The sequence below is a fragment of the Biomphalaria glabrata genome, chromosome 8 (assembly GCF_947242115.1).
Source record: "Biomphalaria glabrata chromosome 8, xgBioGlab47.1, whole genome shotgun sequence".
In the NCBI taxonomy this organism is placed as follows: domain Eukaryota; kingdom Metazoa; phylum Mollusca; class Gastropoda; family Planorbidae; genus Biomphalaria; species Biomphalaria glabrata.
The window spans coordinates 1,552,485-1,570,390 of NC_074718.1; the positions used below are offsets into that span (position 1 = coordinate 1,552,485).

Here is a 17,906-nt window from a genome sequence, read left to right on the forward strand (position 1 = left end):
AATCCAATGGTTATAATAGGCAGGACGAAAGCAGTACAGCATTCTGACATCTAACGGAAGCTACGGAAGCATCTAGAAATATGTTCATGGCTTCCAGTGAATTTTGTTAGTTCTCAGACTACTCGGCTTAAGTATATCGCAAGTTGATATACTGTCATTTTAGTCCATTCCATGGTTACGTCATCTATAAGCGTTGGTTTTCATTTTTTTTAACGTTATGACATATAGATCACAGTCAATGATTATTGCGAATTTTTTGTATTTTTGTTTGTTTGTCAAAAGCAAGTGTAATCTATTGAAGTCCAATGTCTTCTGTCAATGAAAGTAAGTCTAATCTATTGAAGTCTACTGTCTTGTCTGTCGATGAAAGTAAGTCTAATCTATTGAAGTCTACTGTCTTGTCTGTCGATGAAAGTAAGTCTAATCTATTGAAATCTACTGTCTTGTCTGTCGATGAAAGTAAGTCTCATCTATTGAAGTCTACTGTCTTGTCTGTCGTTGAAAGTTAGTCTGATCTCTTTTGAAGTCTACTGTCTTGTCTGTCGATGAAAGTAAGTCTAATCTATTGACGTCCAATTTCTTGTCTGTCGATGAAAGTAAGTCTAATCTATTGACGTCCAATTTCTTGTCTGTCGATGAAAGTAAGTCTAATCTATTGAAGTCCAATTTCTTGTCTGTCGATGAAAGTAAGTCTAATCTATTGAAGTCTACTGTCTTGTCTGTCGATGAAAGTAAGTCTAATCTATTGAAATCTACTGTCTGTTAAAATAAATGTGTTCCATTACAACAGCTAGTTGGTAGACTTGATAACCTATTGAGGTGAGCATTTGATGTGTTTTACTGACACCTGACTAAATGATACACATTTTAAAATATAAATGAATCTATAGAACAGGAAGAAAAATATGGAGAGGCAGGTCAAAAAGGGGAGGACTTACGGTAGCCCCCCCCCCCCCTTTCAATTATATCTCACTATTGCAATTCAAGTAAATACGTCAGACACAAACATTGAACTTTGGTGTGTCACACTTAGGCCTTACAAGTTGCCAAGAGTCTACACACAGGAGTGTTTTGCTAGTGTTTACATCCACGTTGAACACAATGATTTCGCCTGACGTTATTTTGGAGGCCATTCGGCCATTATGTAACAAAACAAAATATAGGCTATAAAGCAATGTATCTCAATACCATAAGATTTTTTCCTCTTTTTCGATACCAAACAAAATTAATTAAATATAACCATTTCATTAACGAATTGGTTAATTTTTTTTTTCATTTGACCTGAGAATAGGAAGCTGCAGAAATAAGGTATTCAAAATGTGTACCAGACAGACCGCCAGAGGGAGTTGATAAAATCTTTGTAACAAAACCGTCACCCGCTCCGACAAAAAAAAAAAAAAAAAAACTAGGTCAAATCGCCTCGAAGGGGATGACCGCTGTACTGAGCCTACAGCAACTCCGTGAGACTGTATCAGCCCTGCTCGATGACTGGAACGTGACAAAAGACTTCTATGTGTTATGTCACTCATTGAATTTCTTGTTTCACCTCTCCCTGTTTCTATACTGTTTTTGTTTTGATGGAAAAAAAAGAGCCTTTTTCAATGGACCTCATTCACCAATCGTAAACAAACAACATTTAGCCACTCGGTGCTCTATCTCTTCTATATAATTTAAATTTACGATCTAATGTTTAATTCATGATGGTTGTCACGTGACAGTTTTTTTCCCCGTTCTTTTATCAATAAGATCACGTGACTAAATGTTGTTTGTTTACGATTGGTGAATGAGGTCCATTACAACGTCTTAGTGTAAGCCTTAGGAGGCGAATTTTTCTCCATTAGAAAACTGAAATTGCTTTGCACATTGAAATAAGTAACATCTTAATAATAATAATAATTTAATGTATAGAGCGCTGTTAACAAACTGTAGGCCCAAGGCGCTGTGATAACATTACAAACATAAACACGAGAGGTAAAATAGCAAACTAATCTAAAAAAGTTTTAAACAGATAGGTCTAAATGTTCGTCTTGAAAGTAGTTAGCATGTTGTCTGTCTGAGATCAATGAGGAGTGAGTTCCAAACCTTTGGTCCGTGCACAGAAAAAGCCCGCAGACCGTAGCTTTTGCGAGAGAAACGTGACACCACTAGTAGCGATCAGTCCATTGAGCGCAGGACACATGAAGTGAACAGTTCGCTAAGGTACGAGGGCATTTCTTTATAATATTATTTTCTTAGGACTATTCGTGCAGCGTTGCTCTGAGTTCGTTGCAGCTTGGCGGTTTTGTCATCGGGTATACCTGCTAGCACAGCGTTGCAGTAGTCAAGGCGGGAGAGTATGAATGCCACAGTTAGCTTTTTTTTGTTGACGCCGTTGTTAAATATGGTCGGATCTGGCCCAATCTACGCAGCTGCAGATAATGACGCTTTCAGAGCTGACGTATGTGTGGGTCGAAAAATAGCGTTCTCGTCAATAAAACTAATAACAATTTTCCGTGATACATTATTGCTGTCTTATAGTGGTTTTTTGTTGGTTTTTTTTTTCAGTTCTGAACACAAAATGCTTGGTAAAACAACAACAACAACAACAACAAAAAAACTCATGAATTTTCTTTATGTCTCATCTCGCCTTGTGAATATGTCGCGTATTTATAAATCAAAGAAATACAATTCTTGTGCGACAATGACCCGTGGCAACTCTCTGTAGCCTGTGACAACTCTGTGGCAGCTCTGAGACATCTCTGTGACGATTCTGTGACTCTCTGGTTTCAAATAAACTACTCAGAATAAAGTTTCATAACTACAGTGAAAATTCTGATCTTACAAAATTAACATCAACCTAAGATCGAAACTTGAATATGTTGTGCGAGACCCATATATTCTCTATAGGGTTGCACGTAGCCCGTGTTTTGTAGCATGCTCCATTCAATTCAATATTGATCAATGCTCTTCAAACATTACACTATTTGATATTAAGCTTTCCTTATTATTGACTTACTTGACTTAATCCTGTGCACTCCCAACTCCCAGGGGAGCATAGGGCCGCAACCACACCTCTCCACCGAACTCGGTTCTGAGCAGCTTTCTTCTTCTGCTCCCATGTCATTCCAGTACCCTCAGCTTCACCGATGACTGACCTCTTCCAGGTTTGCTTTGTTCTGCCCACTTTCCTCTTTCCTTGTGGGTTCCAGTCAAGTGCCTGCCTTCCTTCCTTTCTTATTATTAACGCTCGCTAATTCGTGTAAGTAGTTATCATGGGCGTAGCCAGGATTTTTTTTCGGGGGGTGGGGGAATCCCCCCCTCTCGCAAATAAAATTCATACGATTAATGAGGGATGCAGTTTTTCCCGTGGCTACGCAGGTCACAATAATATAACACATTCCATATGCTAGAACAGTTCCGCAATGTTGTCATTGCCGGAAGTGTTAATGGATGTAAGCACTCCACTACCTATAAAATGCTTCCTAATGGCATGTGTCTCAAATAGCCTCTGACATCCAGTCCAACTCCTGGCCTTCACGTGTGGCTCAGATATTGAGTCCAGCGGAACTGTTCTCACTAACAGGAGAAGGGGCAAAGGCGAGTAACTGGCGCCTTAACCAGTAAGCTTCGGGCAGGAGGGGCTCGTTAGCCATGGCTGGCTACCCACCTAGGAGAAGGAAAACTCTGAATTCAACCCTCTGTTGCCTTGCAGCTATTCCCAATCATGGTAAAGGCTTCAGGAGTCAACCCTGAGGAAAAATCAGGAGCTGGCGACCCTAAGGCAGTTTGCAGCACCCAGTGCTTCACTCTGGCAGAACCTGCGACGCCGCTGACCCCAAACTGTATCGGCACTGCCGTTCCTTTGGATACATCAGCTGCGTGGAGTGAGGGGAACTGATGTGTGGGCGACATCGTTCCGACCACAGCTAATGCCCAGGCATTCATCTCATTTCCATGAGATGAGCCATAGTCGCTACGCGACTGAAGGAGGCCATGTATATGCTAGAACAAACTTGTTGGCCTGCAAGCGCTCTTACTTTCCTAGTGCTATTAGAGCATGAAATGGGTTGCCTTAATCAGCCAGGAAAATCAACGACTTGTGATATTTTAAGTCATTGATCAACATGCACGACTATATTGACACAGGGATAGTCGTAGGAAGTATCCGTAATTACATTGACGGAAACGCCTTAATTTTATTATTGTATAGGGCAGTGAGATTCTTAGTACTCTCCAACGAAAAAAAAAAACAAATATTTTTTATTATTCCGAAAAGAACTTCCGCGATTGCGTGTCTACAACAACAAACATTCAACATGTGAGTGACAGTAACAATATTGTTACAGTTTTCCTAAATCTAGATCTATATTGTGTTATATAATAATACTATTGTTTAATTTTTGTTTCCAGGTCGAAAGTCACTTTTAAAATAACTCTGACGTCAGATTCAAAACTACCATATAAAGTGTAAGAATCTTTTTTGTCTTTTCAATTTCACATTATTTTGAATTTTCAACCAAATCAATTATCAATTTTCAAGTCTTTTCAATTTTGCCAACAAATTTTTGGTATTTCCTTTGCATTATCATTCGTTATGATAAATTTGCAGTTTTGTTTTGTAACATATTTTAACATCTAGTCTAGATCTAGCTAGAGTAAAACTATTAGACTCATTTGTCATTAGTTAGTCATAAGTATGATTAGACTTCAGTCAGACTGTTGAGTGAGTAAGTGTAGACTTAACTTCTTAAGTGTCTTAAGTTAGTTAAAAGTTATTAAAAGTTAGATGATGACAGATGATCATCCATTATCATATGGACTATCATAATTATGGTAATATGCTTGATTCACCTAGCTAGATTCTAGGTCTCGTTGTAAATTTACATCTAGAAGAGTTCTAGAGACTAGACTGCTAGAGTCACACTAGAGTGGCTAGTCATGGTCAGTTGACTAAATGATACTAAATATGTAGGCCTATCTATAAATTAGTATAAAACTATAAGTACATGATTATTATTTTATATATTTTATTATCTTTATTCTTATGATTTTTCTCTATCTCTGCCATCTTACATTTAGAGTTTTTAGAGTTACATGTATGTATTAGTGTGAAAATTAAAAAGAAAAAAGCTTTTTACTCTCGTAATGTACAAAGCTGGATGTTGCAATTAGAGTAGTTGGTATGAAAATTAGTGCAGAAAAAAGCAAAATATTAGTTTGTGGTGGAGATAGTGTGCGATGTTGCATACAGTTGAATGGCCAAACATTAGAAGTTGACTCATTTAAATACATAGGGTCAAACATAGCCAAAGATGAAGGATCGATAAAAGAGAAAATATGGCTACATGATGTTATCACAAATCTAGTCTTTAATGACATGTTTATGGTCATTTAATTTTATTTTTTATAATCAATTTGTCAGGTTTCCAGCCTCACCATGACCGGTGGAACTAAGCAGTAGCTTAATAAGTAACCACATTACAAAACTATTGTGATTAAATGATCATTTAGCTGTTGGGGGACCTTCGGACAGAAGTGTCGGTAAAGAACCAATCTCTCATTCCTGGCCTCTAAGAGAAATCCTTCATTTTGTCAAGGTTGAAGAGGGCTCGAGGTTTGACACCCGACTCGAACAGAGTTGTGTTTAGTGAGCGCCTAAAGGCAGCACTGAAAACCTTCTCCCAGATACCCTCTCCCCCCACTGGTCCACAAATGAGATTGGAGCATAGTGCTCTGAGCATGCTATAAGCATGAAAGTATCGCTATAAAAAAGCTAATTTTTAATTTAAGGTTATTAGGATCTTTGTCTTTACCCTATTGTGGACAATCACTATGGGTCTTGGGTAGATATTAATGTGCTGTTGTGGCACCCCTATCCTAGAAATCTGTATTAAAGGCTGCTTCCATGACCTGCATGTAACCAACCATGTCGCAATTGAGAGTGAGATAAAAGGTGATTGATTGTTTCAAAAGTGTTGTCAACATTCATTTATTTGACATTAGTTTGTTTTGATAGGAAATTATTTTGTTTTGACATTAAAAGTTTGTTTGCAAACTTTTATTAAAAATTTGTCTATTCTCTGCAGATTATCTGTGCCTGAAGCTGCACCTTTCACAGCAGTTCTAAAATTTGCAGCTGAAGAGGTTAGGCTCATTGACTAACTTTTTTTTTTTCCCTACAGTTTTATTGGCCAGACACCTAATTATGAGAGTTTATTTGGAGCTTAGGTGATAGTAATAAGTGGTTGTAATTATACAAATTACATTGCATATTTTCAGACTATTCATATACTATTTAAAAACATTTATTAGGTATTTGATCAGTGTCACCACCTCAAAGTTGGTGCCATAGAGTAGAAACCCTAATTCTGTATTGTGTATGTTAATTCCATATTGTGAATCTTATTCACAACCCATGTTGCGCTAAGGTGAACACTTTTGACCTTAGGTGAACCAGGGAGTTAAAGGCAGTCAGTCCACATAGAGATCTTGTAGCAAGCACTTGTATTGAGTCACTTAAGATATAAGCAGTAGAGTTAGATGTTTAAAGTAGTTGGTTATAGAATAAGTACTAAGTTGTGATATTCGTATATTACTGCTGGATTAATACTGACCATTCCTGGGTCGAATTGTATGGTGTATTCACTATGTGGTGTTATATTAAACTTATTGTGTCTGCTACACCCAGCGTCATTTCATTGTTCTGTGATTTGTAACAAGAACCCAATGTCACCACCACGCCTACATTGATAACCACAGCCACATTCATAACATATAAAACAACCCGGTGACAATCAGAAATCTACATTCTACAAAAGTAAGCTGTGTTGTTTAAATCTACATTTCAATCCTTTTTTTTTTTTTCAGTTTAAAGTACCAGTAGCAACAAGTGCTATCATCACCAATGATGGAATTGGAATCAATCCAGCACAAAGTGCAGGTAAGAACATCAAGTAGATTTATATTTCAAGGTCATATTTCTATTAGAAAAACTAGAAATAGAAAAAAAAGCTGAACTTCTAAATAAGATTCAAGGTCACAAAAACTATAAATGATGAAATTTTAGTAAATGTTATGAGTAAAATTAATTTTGAATTATGTGAATAATTCATCAACTTTCATTGCTCAGTGGTGCACAAAATTACAGCCGGTGAATGCCATTTCATTCATTTTCAGGCCCTGAATGTTGGGATTTTGGGTCAGCCTTCTTTAATTGTTTCTTTATTGAATTTCACTGTTTCCTTTGGCCAATGCCTCTGACCTTGATCTGACTTATGTCCCACCCTCCATCTTCTGTGGGTGTAACTGTAACTAGTACTTTTTGTATTCTTATTTTGAGGATTCTCAAACTATGTCAAAAACTTCAAAAGTTTCATGTCTATCTAATTGTTTTCCAACAATCTAAACCTGAAAGCAAGAAATTACATTCAAGCCGCCAAAAATATTTGACCCACCCCCCCCCACCCCCCCTCCCTTAGAACAGCTTTCAGGTGGGTCCCTTCTGCAGAAAACCTTCAAATATCTATACAAAACTCATTGGAGCTCTTATCTTTTCTTTGCTGTGAACCTGGAATCTAAGCATATTACTTGTAAAGATTTGTATTAATGTTGATAAATTTATCTTCCTAGATTTCCTTTGGCTCATTCCCTAATATATCTAGATTGCTTTCTGTATTTTAAATAAAAATAATTTTTGAATTAAGCTTTTTGTGACCTTACTTTTGTATTTTAAAAACATTTTTACTGTAGTATCTAAGAAAATGAAACATACTTTCCTTGTGTAAGCTTTCAAATTCTTTTCAGAGTTGACAGATACAATGTTCAGTGCTCAGTTTTGTTCTTCTGACTGCTCAAGGAAATTTTATATTTTCATTTCTCTTTTTGTTTAGTTTCCTTTGTCTTTTATATAAAAAAGGCACTAGCTCTTAGCCATGAATCAATTAGTCAATGTAATTCCCAGAATATAATATATATATATAATATATACTCTTTAATACAAATAAAAACTTTGTGATTTATATAGGTAATGATTTTGACTTAAGCTGATGTTTTATCTAAACTATCAAATTTTTTTCTTTCTAAAAGGTAATGTGTTTCTGAAACATGGTTCTGAATTGAGATTGATTCCTCGAGATCGTGTTGGCTTCTGTCAATGACATTGCTTCATTAGGGAAATTTTACTTTAGTTTCTTTGTCTAGAAGATGATTAAATGTAATGAGAGATGTCACTAATGAATGTGCAAAGTACTGAGTATGTTTGTGTATGGTTTTGACTAAATTTTTTTTTTAATTTAAAAAAAATAACAGTTAATTTTACAATCATAATGAATTTATTTTTAAAAAAATATATAAAAAATGTATTAACTAGTCAGTTTAACCAATTTTTTGTTTTTCATGTTGAAAATATCAAACTATGGGAAAAATGAAGGCTGTGGTTGAATAGAAAGTCAAAAGTTTGTAGATTTACCTGTAGCAAGAACATTTTGTTTTGGGAATATGTTTCCTCCGAGATCAATCTAGTCTATTTTATTTGCTCCTTTTCGTTCAGAAAACCTTTTTAATATGTTTCAAACTTTGACCTAATTCAAATCTAAAACTAACAACAACACAAAAACTAAGACAAAACTAATGGGTGAGACATTGTGGTCTGTTGAAGGCTCCTAAATAAATGAACAGAAATCATTTTATTTTATGACTATTTCCTGTGTACATAATCTCCTATTTCTCGTCTATTGGTTTGGTTACATAATATTGTCTTATAAAATTGCTGTCCTGTTGGGGACATCAGTTCTGTTGTCTACATGTGATGTCATTTATTTATTAAATGTAATTGTGAAATGATTGACTTGTACATTTTCTAATGTTTTATGGATTTCTTAAAAATGTTTTTTATTGATACAAAATTTTTTTTTTTTTTTTTTTTTGTTTGGGCTGATTTGATTTTTAAAGGAAAATTTTAAAAGTAAACTTTTGCAACAAAAAAAAAGAAAAGTTAATCAAAAAGGTAAAACATTGTCTCTTCTTTTGAGTAAAAAGATGGTCATTTTAAATTATAGTAAATAATATAATAAATTATATAGCTAAAGTTCTTTTTTCTTTCCTAATTAGTCTGCTATTAACAATGTGTTATCCCACAGAATCATTTTGTAAACTATCTTAATTCAGTTTATATCAAATGAGTACTTTAATTAATCTATTTTCCACTTGGTCACATCAGAAAGATTTGAAATATTTTTTAGCCCCTCAGGCCTCATCAGAGGTTTTGTTTTTAAGTAACATTTCTCCTCAGTGTTTTAAGTGTTGAAAACTTGTGCGTTCTGAAAGTTAGGAAATTGAATCTGTAACCTATTTATTTGACTGTTATTTTGTAATGTCCTAACAATTTTTCTAAAAATTATGTAATGGTTGACTGTAAAGTAAAGTAAAGTTCCCCTTTCAGACCTTGTGGTCTATAGGGCAGATGATGTAAAGGTCATCTGTTTCTGTGGCCTACGGTTAACAAGGGTGTCATGTGGCCAGCACAACGACCAACCGCCTTTACTTTTCCCTAACTAATGTCAGGTACCCATTAGAGCTGGGTGGACTCAGAGGCGCCCAAAGATCCCGAAATTAAAAATCCCAGTCTTCACCAGGATTCGAACCCCGGTCCGGAAAGCCAAGCGCTTTACCGCTCAGCCACCGCGCCTCCAATGGTTGACTGTGCATGGTTTAATTTGGATTGACTCACAGTGAAGAATTAATGAGATAACATTACAGCGCCATTCAACTTAAATTGTACTATTACCTGTCAGCGTCTTCTATTCCAGTTTTAGTAATATAAACAAGGTGTTAAGAAAAAGTGTGACACCATTTTTTTTTTTTTTAATTTTATTAAAAAGGGAAACAGTTCCACTGTTAATGTAATTGAAAAGAAAGAGTTCTGATTATAGAGTGTCAGTATATCATGCACCAGATTTTTACACAGGCTTTTGGTTGCCACTGCCTCTTTTCACAGCCAATTCTGCTTCTCTGTTTAGCCTCTTTGTTATGTGTTTGTGTGGTATAGATGATTTTTAATGTCATTGTAACTCTAGGTTAGGGCATTGGTTCTAGTTACTTGAGTGCATGCAGTTATTTCTTTCTGACCAAATTGAAGTTTAAAAAAAAAATTACAAAATAAGATAATTTTATTGATCCAATCAAATGGAAATGTTTCACTATCAAATATAAACATTTGTCCAACACATAAATTCTCAAAAGTCAAGTCAATGTTTGTTTTTTTCCCCTTGCTGTGGTCTACATTTGTTTCATAATTTTATTGAAATGCATAAAGTTCAAATGTTTACAATATCACAATTTAGTTGATAAACAATGAGGCAAAAAAAAAAAAAAATCGGCAAGAAAGAAAGTAAATTTCAGAAATTAATTTATTATTATGTGTATATTTGGTTACAATTGTATGTAAAGATTCATTAAAATATTTAAGACATAATTTCAAACAAATGTTTCTAGAATTCCCTCATTAATGTGTTTTCAATACAACTGTTAGTATGATGTATTTGTATTGATTTATTATAATATAAATATAGTCAATAGTAAATATTAGCAAACAGGTTGGTTTCAGAGAGCTCGATGTAGACTAGGAATGTTTTTAAAATTAAAAACTAAACCCATGTTTGTTGGGCTCCTAACGCAAGGGAACACCAAGCCCCCCCCCCCTTTTTTTTTCTCATGTTACAAAAGAGATTGGACCAGAATGGACTGAACAAGCTAAATAAAAATTTCTCTAAGGGAGTGTACAAAATAAAGAGCTGATCTGAAAAAGTCTGACTTTGGTTTAGACAAGGTCATTGTGCTAAACTTGTATAACTTATAGATATCAATGTTTGAAATAGAAATATCACAAAAGAATAAAAAAAACAAACATTTTCTAGGAATGGAATGTTTGCATAGCAGGTAAATTAGTCAACAGTTTTAAATACCAGCACAACAAACAAAGACAATTCAAAGGCGTACATGAGATACCTACAGACTAAGATCAAGACACATGGTAAAACTGAAGAAATGAGTCAATGATCTGTATCCTCGAGCAAAGAAAGCTTGAATGAGATGGGAGGATCAAATCAATGCTTATTGGTTTTTTTTTTTGACAAGGGGAATCCAAGACAAACTACCCAAGTTTTTTTTTTTTTTATAAAGGTGTCCTTTAAAGACTCGTTTGCAGATGAATGGATGGTCCAAATCCATCATGGCATGGCTCTGTAACACTGTCCTCTCCGTCATAAAATGTTTTGACCTCAAGGGGCATTGCTCTGGTTTCATGCCACCTAAACCCAAGTGACTTTTTCCTTAAAGTCCTCATTGGACATAAGAAAGCATCCAAAAGAATGTGAGGAACATGCTGAAGACCATACCAGTTGAAGGCTTCCGGCACTGCTACCTAAAGTGGGAACATCTACATAGCTGTTCAGCTGCCCAAGTGAAACTATTTTGAAGGAGATAACATTGATGTTGGGGAAAAAAATTAAACATTTGGTGAATGAAAACTCAAGTCTCATTACTTTTCTGCCACAGCTGTTAAATCAGTCCACAGGCAGTTAATATTCATGAGTTTTAAGTAAGCATAGTGAGTTCTAAGGTGAATTATAATTGCTGATATAACTCTAACGTCCAGGCTTGAAGTTAACATAATTGTCTCTGATCTTTTCAGTCAGAAATATTTTCGTTTTTCTACATGGGAAATTATTTATTCTATGGGAATGTTGTCAATTTATTATACTATCCTACAGTACCTAAGTGTGTATCAGTTGAAGTATTTTTAAATCAAATGAAGATATCCTCAACATATTCAAAATAAAACTTGTGACAACTTGTGACATGATTTATCTGTAAAATTAATTTCTTTTCATTAAAAAAAAAATTGAACTAAAATGAACAGTTGATCTAAATTATGATAAAGGTTAATCTGTAATAAGAAGCACATAAAATCAACTCAAAGAAAGTAAATGCCTTGAACCTCTCATTTCACATGTAGCACAGGGGGAAAGAACTTACTGTCCTCTCATTAAACCTAAATAAATAATCTGAACATTTGATGCATTTCAGTTTAAGCTGAGCTTTGTTGCTAGTGTTAAGCCAACAGAGGTTACATAAAACAATGATTGACATGTAATTATTTAGTAACTAGTAAATACTGAGCATAAGGGTTGATATATAAATATATATATTCATATAAACTATATGTTTGCATTAACAATGTATTTAATGGATGCAAATGCCCACACACTAATATCAAATAGAAGTCTCGTGCAAGTCTTTATATTTTCATGAATTGCACATCTGAACAATTTAAGATAAGATAACTTTATTGATCCAATCAAATGGAAATTCAGTTTGACTACAATTGACAACCTCAGCGTAACTCCTGTACAATAACAATGTAGATGCAAAAAATAGATGCGCATACGAACGACATTCACACACGAAAAACACATACACACTCATAACCAGCGCTTTATAAATAGACTTCTATGTACTTCTCGATGACGACAGAATGTTAATTTTTAATGTTGGTCATCCAGGGTCTATTATTACTAAATGTTTTAATTTTCTTCTTTGGTACAATCGTGTTTTCACAGAACTGGATGTACGAATTAACAGTTGTGGTAAGTTCATCAATGTCTGGGCAGTTGTTTACAAACATGCCCCAATCTGTTTCATACAATATTCAATTCGGTCTAGCAGTATGTTTGTTTGTAAAATGTTTTACATGTTTCGGATGTTCCTTCAGAGTTGAAGATAATTTACTTCCTAGTCCAAACCTCACACCGGACGAGGGTGTGTGGCAGCGGGCAGGGTTTGAACCCGGGACAATGGACAAGTCCTAACAACAGTCCAGGGCGCATACCACACGCCCAGGCAGCCACCTGGTATGAGCAGTGTAAGAAATAATTTTCCCAAAGGAAATGCTACTGCTGCTAAAAACACTAAGAGTACATTCATTTCTGGAGCAATCTCTCAATGCATTTGAAATTAATCTCAAGCTAAGAAGCAAAGAACAACTTGGAAGTTAAAAACAAAAAGAAGGCACACAACAGAATTGTTTTCTAAATATAAAAATATTATGTCAAGATTAAATAAAGGCATTAAACTAAATAATGGCTTGACTGCCTTCTCTGGCCACAGCCAATTTATAATGCTTGGAAAAAAAAGAGTACGGTCGTGGCTAAATTATTATGAATAAAAAGCTTTTAGAAAAATTGAAAATAAAAATTTTGGCACAGCAGAAGTCAAAATCTCCACCTACCCTCACCCCAGTTATGCCCCTGGCTGATAGAAAAGGTCACTTCATGTAATGATGTTTTCAATATGTAAAAATTATAAATACTTAAACATGTGTAATATTGCAACCTATACATGAAAACATCAACAGAGGCCATTAACAAAGAACAAATCAGGAACATCAACAAAGACTATTAACATAAAGAACAAATCTCAAGAGTTGGCATATGAAAATATTACATGCTGATACAATGATATCCACTTTGAGCAGCCATCTTGGTTGTTGTTTAGACTTCAGGAACACTTGTAATTTTTCAATCGTCCTGGAAAAGACGTTTTTATAAAGTGTATTAATGTTTCAATCAGGAATTGATTCTTACATTCAGAAGCAGCATTTAATTGCATATAATTGTTCAATTGATCTTTGGATAATTAAATCAGTAAAGATTTTAATTTTAAATCATTTACTAACGCTAAAAAATAATTTGTCAACCATAGAAAAATAAAAAGGGAGGATTAAAATTATTTCCGTAACATTCGATGAATTTGTTAGGTAAAAACTTTTAAAAAGAAAAGTAAAGTTCCCCTTTTAGACCTTATGATGAATGGGGAAGATCATGTAAAGGTCATCAGTTTCTTTGGCCAAGGGTTAGCGAGCAGGGTGTCATGTGGCCAGCACTACAACTAACCACCTTTGAATATCCTTAAAATCGGAAATTAAAAATCCCAGTCTGCACAGATATTTGAACCTGAACCTCTTGGTTTGAAAGCCAAGCACTTTACCACTCAGCCACCACACCCCCTATAAAATTTTACAGAAATACTGGACATTGATCAAATAAGTAAATTCTGTCAAATACAAACATAACAAGATTACAAAGAGAGTTTGTGTTACACAAACTCAGAGGCGGCCCCCGTCGAAGTCGGATCCCTGTCGGATCTGCATATTCGCAAATAATATTCAAGAGGTGTTTTAATTTTGATGTAAAATGTTTTACACGTTTCGGATGTTCCTTCAGAGTTGAAGATAATTACTTCCTAGTCCAAACCTCCTGCAGGACGACGGGGGATGGGAGCGGGCAGGGTTTGAACCCTGGGCCATCCATAAATCTTAACGACAGTCCAGCGCGCAAACCGCACTACCAGGCAGCCATCCGATGGTCAAAAGTAATAATGTTTCAAAGATTCATTTGCCGTAAATTTAAATTTGAATTTAATAAAAAAAATAGATTAGTTTTAGTATATTAAAACATTACAATATTGATCAAAACGTTTGGAAATGAAAATCTACACTTTTTTTACACTTTAAGTTTAGAAATTGAAATTCTAGATCTTAATCTAGTCTATTTTAGTCTTAACTAGATCTAGAAATTCTAGATCTAGACTCTAAAATAATTTTAATTAGAATATAAATCCAGATCTAGATATACTGTAATAAAAATCTAGATCTAGTTTAAAAAATCTAGATTAGATCTAAATCAAGATATCATTCCTTTTTTAAACGCGAGTCACATAACGAGGCTTAATAAACATTACTATGCCGAGTTCTTTTTTCATTTCGTTTGAAGAATTTATTCCATATAACGTCAGAGGGAAAAAAAAACACTACGTCACACGGCCTAGCTAGACTAAAAATCGCCTTCATCTATAAGAGCCATTTATCGAGTGTTCATAGACTTTGGTGCACCGAGTGCGTTCTTTAAGCATTTCATTTAAAGAATTCATTCCATATGACGTCAAAGGAAAAAAAAACACTACGTCACACGGCCTAGCTAGAATAAAAATCGCCTTCATCATTATGAGCCTTTTATCGAGTGTTCATAGACATTGGTGCATCGAGTGCGTTCTTTTAGCATTTCTTTTAAAGAATTCATTCCATATGACGTCAACGGAAAAAAAAACACTACGTCACAAGGCCTAGCTAGACTAAAAATCACCTTTATCAACACGAGCCATTTCTCGAGTGTTCATAGACATTGGTGCACCGAGTGCGTTCTTTTAGCATTTCATTTAAAGAATTCATTCCATGTGACGTCAAAGGAAAAAAAAAACACTACGTCACACGGCTTAGTTAGACTAAAATATGTTTTCATTAATACAAGCAATTTTTTCGAGGGTTAATAGACATTGGTGCACCGAGTGCGTTCTTTTAACATTACATTTAAAGAGTCCATTCATATGACGTCAAAGAAAAAAAATTCCATTACCTCACAATAGGCTAGTACCGGTACCATAAAAAAAATGTCTTTATTTACACGAGATATTTAACGAGGGTTCATAGACATTGGTGCACTGAGTTCTAATAGATATTATTTAAAAAGGATCAAAGCCGCATTGTTTTTGCGTTTTGTCTGTCAGTCGGTCTGTCCGTTATCTTGATATAAAAAAAACAACTAAAAGTTATTAAAAATTGATTAACCTTTATTTTACGTTTCAAAACATCGCAATAATTTTTAGGTATGAACACAATTGAAAAGTTTATGTAATAGATTGTTCCGGATGTTTGTATAAATAGTAAAAGAAAAAGAGAATTTCAGATAAATGTAACACCGTTAATTAAATTTTTTGGATGGTCTCGTATAAAAATTAGATGTACTACAGCCACTTGGAGAGATTTTCATACCTTACTTTGGTGTTTGGATTCTGTTTTCCTTAAAAATCGGAACATAATATTAACGATAATTAGATTTTTTAATGTTTTAGGTAGAAAGTTAAATGTACTGTAAGAGAGTAGTGAGTTAAAATATTTTTCATAAAAATCCGTAAAAACATTATTTCGTAAATGAGAAGATTATTTGTTTATTAATTAGAAGAGGGAGTTCAAACAATTATTTGGCGTTAGTAGATTTTTAAATAAATTCGGAAATTTCTGGCGACGATTTGTAAGAAACAAAATCCGGAACTTTCTTTATCGATTACAAAACTTCTATGTTATGTTTTACAAGAAAATTAAATGTCTAAAAAGTAATTTTCAGTAATCAATTCTAGTAAATTACTTTTTTTAAAAGCCTTATGCGATTTCAAACAATCATTAGGCATAATTCATGTTTTATAAAACAATATCCGGAACATTTTTACACTTAATGAAATATAAGTCAGTATAGAGATTTTGATTTAGCATTAATATGCTATTTACATAAAATACGGAACAACATATTATTGATAATGTGTTTTTGCAAAGTTTAAGCATGGAAATTGAATGTAATATAAGTTAGAAGAGCAAACAAACATTTGTTGGCGTTGATTAGTTTTGCACAAAAAAATCCGGAACAATCAATTTTAGATACTTAAAACTATTGAGATGTTATGGGAGGAACATTAAAGGGTAAATCAGATTTTCAATAGCTTTTAGAGTTCTAGTTTTTTAAATCTAATCGTGACGGACAGACCGACCAACAGACAAAACGCACAAAAATAAACTTCTTTTATTCGGATGGGGGCACTAAACAAAAAATAAATAAAATCTGATTTTTAAAAAAAGTTTAAGAAATTGGTTTAGCACCTGATCATGTTGCGACGTTACGCTACTGCACGAAAATCGCTGCATAAAAAGTCCATTTAAAAAAATGTGCGTGATATTTACATACAAAGTGCATTATTAGCCTTTATAAACAAACAGAAATGTTTTCTTTTAATTTTAGCAGCTAGTTGACCAGAAAAAACGTCTTTAACTATTATTTATATTTGTTGTAAACATTTCCTGTACATTTTTAAAATATATTTGACTTAGTGATACTAAAAATACACAGAAATTGTCCATCTTTGTTAGCATATTGTAACATTGCCTCCTTTAGATTTACGTAATTGTTTTAGAATTGGTGTATTTTTATGAAAAAATCGCTTGCATAATTAATTTTATAAATTAAACGGTTTGCTTTTAGAAAACCAAAAGTAGCCGTTGCACCTAAACTTTTCAAGCCGGATTTAATGATGAAATAATATTTTTCATATCTCTTCTAGTTTTCGAGATCTGAGTGTGACAGACGGACAGACGGACATTTTGCACAAACCTAATAGCGGCTTTTTCCCCTTACGGGGGCCGCTAAAAAGAGATTTGTGTCTATCTAATACAAGGTTAAGAAATACACAAGTCCAAGTATAACAATGTAAAAGATCCCTAAGAATATTGCAAATTAAGCATTCCCTGCATAAAATAAAAAACTCAAACACTGTAGAATATTCGAGGAAGCCCCATGGTGGAACTGTAGCCAGAGTTTCTATATTTTAGTTTTATATTTAACAGTCTAAATTAGTGTCTCATTAGATCAATAGTACACGGCCAACAAGACTTGTAAACTTCTTTTCTCTAGTCACAGCAAAATAGTGACATGTACTTTCATTAACTGCTGTTTAGCATCCACTGATCAATAGACAGCTTGTTGCATTAAGGCCTCATCTTCTTAGGTACCAAAATGAATAGTAAAGCCAAGGCAGTAAGCTTATGACAAATCAAACCATGTTTAATGCAAAAACCATTGGAACCCTCAAGGAAAGAGAAAAGTGGGCAGACCCAAGCAAACATAGAAGAGGTCAGTCATCAGTGAAGCTGAGGGTACTGGAATGACATGGGAGCAGAAGAAGAAAGCTGGAGAGGTGTGGTTGTGGCCCTATGCTCCCCTGGGAGTGCACAGGATTAAGTCAGTTAATGTGATTAAAGTTATTGAGGA

General features: G+C 34.3%; 2 protein-coding genes across 5 annotated transcripts in view; one reads left to right on the top strand and one right to left on the bottom strand.

Annotated features, from left to right (window-relative positions):
• The first annotated feature begins 4,201 nt into the window (after positions 1-4,201).
• On the top strand, positions 4,202-9,363 carry LOC106061955 (ubiquitin-fold modifier 1). The gene is made up of 5 exons (XM_056037720.1): positions 4,202-4,297; positions 4,390-4,446; positions 6,066-6,123; positions 6,847-6,919; positions 8,065-9,363. Coding segments are annotated over exons 1-5 (261 nt in total). The 5' UTR covers positions 4,202-4,295; the 3' UTR covers positions 8,136-9,363.
• A 1,004-nt stretch (positions 9,364-10,367) lies between these two features.
• Positions 10,368-17,906, bottom strand: part of LOC106065926 (coronin-7-like) — a 41,108-nt gene continuing 33,569 nt past the window's right edge. For all 4 annotated transcript variants that reach the window (XM_056037716.1, XM_056037717.1, XM_056037718.1 and 1 more), the window contains exon 27: positions 10,368-13,562. In XM_056037716.1, coding sequence (XP_055893691.1) covers positions 13,554-13,562 — 9 coding nt within the window. In that variant the 3' untranslated portion in view covers positions 10,368-13,553. The remainder of the gene's footprint in view (positions 13,563-17,906) is intronic.